This window comes from Epargyreus clarus, unplaced genomic scaffold, assembly GCF_041222505.1.
Source record: "Epargyreus clarus isolate Ecla_fem2 unplaced genomic scaffold, WU_Ecla_fem_2.2 ptg000015l, whole genome shotgun sequence".
Lineage (NCBI taxonomy): Eukaryota > Metazoa > Arthropoda > Insecta > Lepidoptera > Hesperiidae > Epargyreus > Epargyreus clarus.
In genome coordinates, this window is record NW_027332223.1 from 4,256,932 (window position 1) to 4,268,088 (window position 11,157).

General features: G+C 34.3%; 1 protein-coding gene across 1 annotated transcript in view; it reads left to right on the top strand.

Annotated features, from left to right (window-relative positions):
- The window catches only part of LOC140747683 (uncharacterized), a 28,429-nt gene extending 23,805 nt beyond the window's left edge, over positions 1-4,624 (top strand). Inside the window, exons 21-27 of the mRNA XM_073080217.1 lie at positions 272-666; positions 881-1,382; positions 1,496-1,830; positions 2,338-2,469; positions 2,865-3,060; positions 3,356-3,737; positions 4,176-4,624. Of these exons, the coding sequence (XP_072936318.1) occupies positions 272-666; positions 881-1,382; positions 1,496-1,830; positions 2,338-2,469; positions 2,865-3,060; positions 3,356-3,737; positions 4,176-4,381 (2,148 nt within the window). The 3' untranslated portion in view covers positions 4,382-4,624. The remainder of the gene's footprint in view (positions 1-271; positions 667-880; positions 1,383-1,495; positions 1,831-2,337; positions 2,470-2,864; positions 3,061-3,355; positions 3,738-4,175) is intronic.
- The last annotated feature ends 6,533 nt before the right edge of the window (positions 4,625-11,157 follow it).

An 11,157-nucleotide genomic window follows, 5' to 3' on the forward strand; every position in this document is an offset into this window, starting at 1 on the left:
GTTATTAGGTAATAAACAGGTAATAAACAGAAATAGGTTGTCCCTGTAGTTCCGGGACCAGAATAGGGCTACTGTATCCCCTGCCTGTCGTAAGAGGCGACTAGTAAAAGCGTATTTGAACAATATTCAGAGCGAGAGACCTTTATACTATGCACCGCGCTGACCAAGTACGATTTAACCGGATTTCACTTTCACCTTTTTTTAAATAAAACTTTGAAAAATACGGACGATTCTTAAAAACCTGCTGATATTGACACTATTTCCATTACAGGACGAGAAAATAAACGGAAGTAGATGTGTGTCTCCGAACCTAGCTCCCGAAAACTGGTGCTCTTCTCCTGAAAATCCTAAAAGTAAACAACACCCACTAATTGAAGTGGATTTTAATTCAGATTTAAATAAACAAATTGTACAAATAAAACCGCAAAGAATTAAAATGGCCATACGTGCAGGAGACACGTTAGATTTTAAGTTTTATGTCAAACCAGCCGTCAATTATCCAGTTGACTTATATTTTCTACTTGATGCGTCGAAAACCATGGGCGATGTTCGGGAAAAAGTCTACAATGAGACGGAAAAAATTGTTGAAGCCATTAATGAAATAACACAAGACGTCCAATTAGGTTTAGGTTTTTTTGTAGACAAAAATTTACCACCATTTACAATGTAAGTCACAGAGTAAAAAAATACTCTCTCTTTTCACAAATTAATATATATTTAAGTATATTCAAATATTTAAATGCTCTAAAAAGAATAAAAGAAACTTTATATTAAACTATAACCATAAATTAATTACTTTATACAATATTCATGATTTAAAACTTTAATAACAATGTAGTAACGAAAGTGGTAATTATAATATTTATAATTTTACTTTTAGGAAAAAGGATAGCGATAAGACGTATTCTTTTAAGCATCTAAAGACATTATCTAAAGATCACACAAAATTTAGGAATTTGCTTAATGACACGCCTTTTGGATATAATTACGACGCGCCTGAAGCTGGGTTAGATGCGCTGGCACAAGCAATCGTTTGTAAGGATAAAATTGGTTGGAGAGGGGAGTCCAGAAAAATTATTCTATACGTAGCAAATGGTCCGTACCACGTGGTAGGTGACGGAAAATGGGCTGGTTTAGTTAACCCTTACGATGGCGAATGCTACACATTCGATGACAATTTATATAAGAACGAAGCAATAATGGACTATCCATCACCAAGTATAATCAATAAATTAGCGTCTGACGCAGAAATCTCAATAGTTTTTTTAATTGAACGAGTGCAAGCTGTGTACAATTTTCTGGCAAGAGACTTAGGTGCACGCATTGTTGAACTTAAAGGCAAGAAATCGGATATACCAAAGATATTAAAACAGGAATATGAGGTAAAATTTTCTAAGATACTGTTTTAATTTTTATTTTTATTCAATATCGCTGATATTGCGTTAAAAAATATGCATAACTTTTAATATCTGGTTAAAAATATTTTATTTCGCAGAAAATAACTCAATCTTTACAATTCAAAGTTTATTTACAAGGAAACGTCGTCAGCAATAAAATTAAATTATCGTTCGCTCCTGACTGCTATGTCAATATTGATAAAAAATTATGTACAGTAAAACTTGGGGAACAAAAAGATATTGTTGGTAAAATAACGGTCCCAGAATATATAGAAGGTAACGTCATTGTTGAAATAGCAATTAAAGGAATAAAAGAAAGACTGATATTAGATTTAGAGGTAATAAGTGAATGTAGCTGCACGAAAGAAAATGATAACCCATGTAAAGGGGGAGCAATACGAAGATGTGGAGTTTGTGAGTGCCCCCCAAATAGGTAAGAATTATTTTATAATATCTTATATATAGGTACCGTTACCGTACTTCTCCGAAACGGCTTTACCGATTTTCACCAAATTTTATATGCATATTCAGTGCTGAGAATCGGCTACTATCTATTTCTCATACCTCTAAGTGATATTTATATGGTAACACAACGTTTGCCGGGTCAGCTAGTATTTTATAAAATACTCCATTGTAACCTAATTAAGACTACAAGTATACCTAAATAAACAGGCGGTTTCCATTATCATTGGCGGTATCCAAATATGAAATGTGTAAAAAGTCAAATCATATAAAATAATTTTCTACCTCAGAAAAAAATACATACGCGACGAATAGATAACCTCTTTTTTTTGGGAAATTGGTTAAAACGATGAAACAATACCACATAAGTGTAATGAGTTTCATTCGCAGCTTCTTGAAGAACGAAATACCTCACAAAGCAGTAATGTTACTATACGTTGTGATGGACAAGTTCTTTTAATTTTGTTCGGTGTTACAGGTACGGTGATCTATGCTCTTGTGATTCAACAAACAGTACCATCAAGGACGAAACAACTTGCAAAGCACCGAACAGCAATCTCATCTGTAACGGCCGTGCTTCGTGCTTGTGTGGTACTTGCATCTGTGAAGGGTATGTTGTTCATTAAATACTAAATAAGACAAAGCATTACAATACCATTAATTTATAAGGAGAACGTGTATTATTCAATGAAGGAGGTATGAACTAACACCATACCTTCTATTTCTTGCGTAAAAGAGTTGTAGTGTTACGATGAATTGATGAAGGCGATTATATTAGTCTACAGGAATGGCCATGCAACTAAGATCGACTTCAGGTAGTCATTATTCTGTATGGAGATAGACACAGCTGTCCATAGGCGACAGTGACTACTTAACATCACTTGGACTACAAGCTAATTTGCTATTACGATCATATAAAAAAGTGTGGTAATGGTATCTCTGGAATCGAGTCCCGAAGAGTTCTATAAACACATTTATAAATGGATCTTTGATTCTATTCCACAGGAGGTATAGAGGTGCTTACTGCGAGTGTGACAATATGGGTTGCCCTTCGGACGAGAATGGCATGTGTGGAGGACACGGTACTTGTGAGTGTGGTAATTGCATATGCTACGATGGATGGTCGTGGTCCAGTGAAGCCAGTAGATCCAAAGTGTGCAACTGTTATGAACACACAGAAAACTGTCAGAGTAATAGTAATGTGAGTATTTTTCACCCTGTTCCCTCTTAATATGCTTCACTATCAATTAAAATCAATTTGTCTTATTTGTTTTTTACATAAATCTGATAAATTGAAGCATTTGAAATCGTATTAATTTATCAGTTGCCAATCGAAGTTGATGTAAAGGTTGGTAATTTTTTATTTAATTTCGTGTGCCGTTCGTAGAACCTATCCAAATCTAAGAGTCTAATCTAAGCAAAATTGCCGTAAAATAAAGTTATGGACTAGACGGTCAGTCAGACACCACTTGCAGCCTGAAACTTTTTTTTCTCAGATCTGCTTCGACTACGGAGAATGCAAATGCGGTCATTGTAAATGTTCATCAATGTGCGAATGGGACGCCAGGAGTTCATATGATGAGGTTTGCCGACCTCTTGCTTGCTCAGGCACGGCTAAAGAATGCCACGAGCGGCAGTGCAATTTGCTGAAACCATTCGCTTTTGGACGAGGAAATGGTAACTCGCTATGCAAGGATAGAGTCAATGTCACCTCCGTCAGCAGTCTAGCTCACCTGAATCTAACTGACTGGCACGTATGTTCCAACGTTAGAGCAGATGTTGGATGCTACACCAATTACACTTATAGATACGACGAGTTGAGCTATGGAATAAATCTTATAATTCAAACCAAACGCGACTGCGCTGATAGTTACTTTAGTAAGTATTCGAACAGCCTTAATTATTTTATGTAAGTAATTTTATTTATTTAAGCTGGCCTGCCCGGCTGCGTCACCATCCCTTGCACTTAAAACGGAATTATTACTAAGCCTCCGCTGTCTGTCCGTCTGTCACAGGGTTCTATCTTGGGTATAAGGGTGTCCGCTACAATAACAAATATTGAAAATAAAAAAATAACAATCAAATGGTGGTCGCCATACAAGAAACCGCTATTTTTCGACGTTTTTTGCTTTTTCTATTGAACCGTCATAGGTAGACAGTTCAATTTTTTACATTTACTTCAATGCTTGCCATAATAACGAATATTAAAAATAAAAAAAATGAAAATTTAGTTGATACGGACTCCTTCGTGTGCGTTCGGATTGAACTTGGCCAATTATTTAATTATGTTATGCTAATGAATATTATTGCTTACAGTATATGGTGGCGCTTGTCTTGGGGCTCTAATCGCTATTGGGCTCTTCACTATAGTAATTTGGAAACTGTTTACCATGCACCGTGATCGTATGGAGTATAAGCGTTTCGTCAAAGAACAAGGGTTGCAGACTTCCGTCAGCATCAACCCCCACTACGAATCAGCTTCCACGACCTACATCAATCCTTCGTTCCAAAGCCATCAATAAAATCTACAAGAGCAATCTGCTTCACTCTTAGATGAGTAAAATATATAGATTGATCACTCCTAATAAGAAAGTATAACCAGTTTTAAGAATTGAAATTGATGCGTAAATAAAGTGTTGCCACGTCTGAATGAATAAGGATTCAATTATTACGTAAATTACGAAGTATTAGTTATTTATACGTAAATTTTCTCTAAAAATGTTTTTTTTATTTGTAAAGAATTGAAATAATAAATGATACAATCATTTTGTAGCTTCATTCAACTTAGACGGTGAAGTTTCTTTTTATTTTACTTATCAAAGGCTTCACTCTATAAATAAGGATTTATAGCGTAAAGTTTATTTTGCTTTTGGTGGAAGGGTGTAGATGGTGACTGCCTTGCGTATCAGCCATAGATAAGTAAAGACATCTCACCGCCTTGTAATTGAAGGAAGCCATTAAATGGCTTAAACGGCTGACAATGTGGCAGCCATTTAAAACAATGCCGACATGTGCAGGTAAGTGGTGCAAAAACACGAAATCGAAGAAAGAAAAAGTGCGGAGAAATATCGTTTCATTCGTAAATGATCTAAAAACTACATTTTTTTAATATTTTTTAACACGAAAATAGATGACAGTGACAATTTCAAATGTCAAAACTGATTATATTTTCTTATTAGGAGTGAGTAAATCTTTACTAATCTTTGGTATCAGCCGACCCTCCTTTAGTCCTCAAAAGTGGCAAATCATCTTTAGTTCCTTTGCTGTATGGAGTTGGTGTCAGGTATCCATGAGCAGCAGTGACTGCATGCTCGTTAGCTACTGCAGTCATAGAAAATTCAGTAAATAAGTGCGAAATTCCCAACCTATTATTAAATAATAATTTTGTTAAATTTTAACATAACAAATAAAACCGCCGCTGACTATCTTGATTAGCCAATATAAGTACATCTACATAAAATATATTTTAAGTAAAAAAAATAGTAGAAATTAATTTAAATTTAATGATGAAACTCAGTTTGAAGCATTAGATTGATATAATGAATGAATAAATGAAATTAGAATTAAGTACCTAATACCTAACATGAATTGAAGAAATGAAATTAGAATTAAGTATTATACTATAGTATGTATTATAGTATCTTGTACCAACCAACCGCGTATATTGTGTCTCTCTATATTACGAATCTCTAATAAATTATCTGAATAAAATTAAAGTAAACGATTTTTTTTTGTAAGAACTTAACCAATTTAATTTTAGATAAAAACATATTTACAATACCTATATTATAACTATATTTATGTACATATATACAAAAAGGGGAAGAAAAACAATAATCACTATAAATAAAACACTATAAAAACCATCTAAAATAGCCGTGTGAGGCATGGTTCCCAAAACGCTGGCGGCGTTCCCTTGCTGAACTGCTAGGCTCAATCTTTGGGCGAAGTAACCGCAATCATCCGACATGAATTTCTTCATGTCAGATGACCATGGACCCATTGTCTCCACTGCAAGCGCCGCAAACAAATAATTATCCAATATTATCCGGAAACTATACTTGGGCATGGTCAGCTGCAGGCCCAGCGCTCACAGAGGTATTACCAACGTGAGATGGGGCTAAAGTGTCGACACAGGTCGCGTTCCATACCAGGGTCGTCCGAGACTCCACGGCACCAAAGTGATACCATCGGGTCTCTTGCCATCGTCTCTGAATGGTCTATTCCAGAGTCACTGGTACAGAAACGGTAGCAAGAGCCCGGCGAATAAGATCGTTAAGAGTCCCGTGACGATAAAGCCGACCAGCACTCCTGGTACAGAACAAGCCATGCCGTCCTAACGTGTCCACCACCTGCCCACACGGACAAAGGTGAGACTCGCACATCTTGGCACCGAACCGGAGACCTACAGAAATTCTTAAGGTAACTGGATCCAGCACGGTGCCAATATTACTAGACGGTAGCGCATGTAACCAATTAACCAACCAACCTACCTATTTCCGTTCCTTTCGTTAAGAAAATATACTAACAACACATTGCATGCGTCCCTGGAATTGGCATGATGACAATATTAAAAATCAAGGAATAAATGATCAATAAATTAATAAGTAACCACAATATATTGACAGGATTCCTAAAAATGACCCAGTTTTCTAAAAAAAACTTTATGATTTATTATATTTCCAATAAAATAAAAGTATAAAATACTGCAGTCGGTCATCTTGTCTGAAACGCTAATCGGGCGCGAATGATATCATTTTTGGATATGTCACTGAATTGCTTAAAATTTTGTATGGGATGTTCTAGTGTGACTTACCAACGGACGCCACGACACCCGCGAGCGTTTTCGCGCTTAATTCAAAATAGGTATAAAAAAATGCTATTGTTTTTTTAATACTGAATTTATTTCCGAAATAATACGATTTTAGGAATTAGTACACGTGTACGTAACATTATAGAAAGGGTTTAAAAATTTGTCATCATGCCTATTGTGTGTATTCCACAAACTTGGTGGCCGCACTACCGAGCATCTAGATCTTCACCACGGAACAATAATTGTTCTTTTTTTGTTTCGTTGTCTACCTACACCTGTACCTCAAAAATGTATTTATGTACTTTTATAGAAAATAAATAAAACAACTACTTATAACTGTATTTTTTTAACATACATTTATTTTCTCTGCCCACCAACCTTAAGGACTGACAGCAAGGTGCACAAGAAAGAATGATTAAACGCATAACAATCTTTTTCGTATTATTCCCAAAATCTTTGTATTTCATATCAATATTATTATCATTGAGGGGCATAATAAATATTTCTCATATTGAAGCTTTCGCCATATTCGTCGATTATAAATAAAATGACGTTACTACAGTAATCATGCACTTCCATCCAAACTTAGTAAAATTTCAGCTTTGTAGTCGAAAATTCAGTTACAAGATTTGATCCACACATACTAACAATTTAACTTAAATAAATGCTTATAATAAAAGCAATATAAATAGTAATGAAAATCATTAGATACATTATTTATTTCTGAAACAAGCGATCTCTAGTGTCAGGATTACACACTTTGTCGCAACATATTATGACCACAACCTAAGCATATAATTATAACTTAAGATTGCGAAAATAAAACCAATTTTAAAGAAAGGAGGTGCACCGCAAGACCCTGGTCAATACCGCCCTATAGCTTTACTACCTGTAATATCAAAAATCTATGAAAAGGCGATGACAAATCGAATTTATAATTTCTTAGAGAAATATCAAGTGCTTGACCCGAATCAATACGGTTTTCGGAGAAAAAGATCAACATCACAAGCGGTATACTACTATGTCCAGGAAATAATGAACTACATAAACGATAGACAATATGCAGTAGGAATTATGCTAGATATGTCCAAGGCGTATGATAGGGTCTCTCATACTATTCTACTAGACAAGCTATATGGGGTAGGAATTCGAGGAAACGCACACAAATGGATAAAATCCTATCTCGCTGATCGGAAACAGCTAGTACAAATTGACCATCTTGATGATAGTACCGGCGAGCTAAACACACCACACTCAGACGTACTAACAATCAATTGCTCAATCCCGCAGGGAAGTGTAATTGGGTGCTTGCTGTTCCTTGTCTACATAAACGACCTGCCTAAAACAATTAATACGCATTGTGTAATGTTTGCAGATGATATATCTCTGCTATTCAAATGCCATCAAATTGACAAAAACAATATTAGTAAAATTACAAATACATTCAACGGAGCAAAACAATGGCTATTCGAACATAACCTGGTTATAAATGAAATGAAAACAAAAATAATACAATTTAAACCGTATAATAAACCCTTACTAGACTTGACAGACATCTGCAATAAATTAAATATAGAAGAGACAAACACATTCAAATTGTTAGGAATAACCCTAGATACACATCTAAACTGGAAAAAACATGTCGAAGAAATCACATTAAAGCTATCTAAATTTATATATGCGTTAACAATATTAAAAACAAATACAAATACCAATTGTGCTTTATCCGCATACTATGCTTACGCATTCGCCTGGCTGCGGTATGGCGTGCTTATGTGGGGACACAGTACGAATGCTAAAGACTTGCTCATCAAGCAGAAAAAAATTCTACGTATTTTATACAGAATAAAGCCCAGAGATTCCTGCAAACCCTACTATATTCAAGAAAAAATCCTCACTCTCCCGTCAGTGTACATACTGGAATTAGCCATGTTCGTAAGACAAAATAAAGATCTATTTGAACATGTGAAGAGTAGTAGGCGAAATAATAACCTAGAAATCCCACCATCCCGGCTAGAAATGTTCAAAAACAGCCCTTTTTATAAATGTTTACAAATATATAACAAAATACCAAATGACGTAAAAATGGAAAAATCCGATAAAATATTTAAGAATAAGTTAAAAACAATACTAATAAAAAAATCATATTACTCCCTTAAAGAATTTATGACAGATAAAGATATATATTAGATCATTAATATTTAGACATGCAATAATACTGACATTTAAATATTTTTTAATGCGATTGAATGTTATATTATTTATTAATTAATGAATGCACTTGACAACTCAATAGAATGACGAATCTTTGACATGTATAATAAATTTTAAAAATTGTATGTATGTTAGATGTTAACAGTAAATATATGTTGTCCTATGTAACGTATGTAATGTAATGTAATGTAAAGTATTGTAATGTAATTTAATGTAATGTAATGTAATGTAATGTAATGTAATGTAATGTAATGTAATGTTATGTATGTAATGTAACCTAATATAAATTAATGCTGCTCTCTAGTACTTTTGCGACGCCCTCTCAGGGCATCACATATCTCTTATATTATGTTGTAAGTTGTGTGTGTATTTTGCAATAAATAAATAAATAAATAAATAACTACTCCTCAATAGATGTCACTGTTACCAATAATTACCTCATCAATTTTATATTTTTCTTAATTTTAAACTTTTTTGTTTATCCACAATATAACAGATAAACAATCCTTATTTTGGTCAAATTAATAGAATTCCATTTTAATAGGATTTTAATTTACATTACAATATAACAAGCACGTTAATAAATTTGTCACAGTTCTAAAGTTGTCACAATGTTTTTCTTACAATAAAATAAGATAATGGTTTGTATATTAATAATAACATTCTGTTGATTTATTGTTTTCATTTTCATTAATATAAAATTACTTTTACTGCTGCAACTTTATCAAAGTTTAACTTTTCAACAATAGATGGCGCAAGCTGTTCAAATATTGCATATTCTCTTCGATCAAATCTTGATCGAAGCATATTTTACATTATTATTTACATTTAATTTAATTATACACAACAATTTTATATAAAGTAATATTAATTTATTTAAGTCATTGCCAAGCATTTCAGAGAAGCAGAAAGGTTTTTTGAAAATTTTCGTCACGTTGCTTCTGACATCCTTAAAAACGGATTCCAATAGTAATCGTATTACGCGCATAACATATGAAAAATTCGAGGTGCCTTCATGGATTTGATCCTTGGACCTACCGATTAAGAAGTTTAGTTTTAACCAATACTGTTTTATTTTTACTATTGCCTTTATTTCTATTATGCTCTCGGAAATAACCGTGTATTACTGAACCTTAAAAACTACATTTTATTTTATATCAGGTATTTATCGCCCTACCCACCGTATAAAGCCATCGGCATAAAATTTTCTCTGACACGTAACACAAAGTACCTACTTCTGTTTTATATTATCTATAAATCCAATTGAAAATATGTTCACCTCTTAAATTTGGATTTATTGCTTTAATTTAGTTATTACTTTTAATACTAATTTATGGAGAAGTATTTTTCATGACTTGGTTAAGGTATTATCATCGCTGGAATATAAGTCCACATGAAGTTCATTTATAATTTGTCCATACTTTTTAAACTTTTCCAATAAAAAAATATATGATGATGGTCCCGTATCGGGCGGCAGCGTTATCCCGTAAAGTTGCTGTGGTACTCTGCGTCTGTTCCGTATCGGGCGGCAGTAGTACCATCCCCCATAACGGAGGCATGGCGTAGGACACGGGGTGTCTTACGTCATAAATTGGCCTCGAGGTGGCGCGGTGTTCCCGTGCGCACCTCAAAGATGAGCGGATGGAGTAAACTCCAACTCCATCCCAAACAGAGACGGGCTTTGCTGTGGCCAAACGCCGTCGGAATCGCGGACGAGTGCTATTAGCGTACCCGTGGTCCCGACAAAAGGCGTCCAGAGAAACACCGTGGGGTTTTAGCCGGTAGGAGTCCGGCATACCCTCTCCGCTACCCCCGCAGCTGAGAGGAACCCATGAAGGGGATCCTCAAGTAAAAAAAAAGGAAAAGGATCAATTACATAGTTTACGTCTATGGTCAGGATCCCATTTTTTAAATTTAATACGAATTCCTCAACAAACCTTGTATACTAGCTTTAATGCTTACACATCTTTTGATATTGCTAATTCATTATTGTTAATAAACGTACTTAACTTATATAAACAGTTTAGTTTAAAATGTTATAATATATTTATATAACTTTATACATAAATAATATTATGAAAATATATATAAGAATTAAAATAAATGTAAGAATTCAATTAGAATAGTAGGTAGGTATTCGATTTGGTCATCTCAAAAGTAATTTCCGCGAATTTTCCCCGAGGTAATGACTCATCTGAATGTCTGAGAACTAAGAGAGTGGATGGGATGAACTGGAACTTTGAATTCGTCTCATTTCGTGTCATTCGCTTC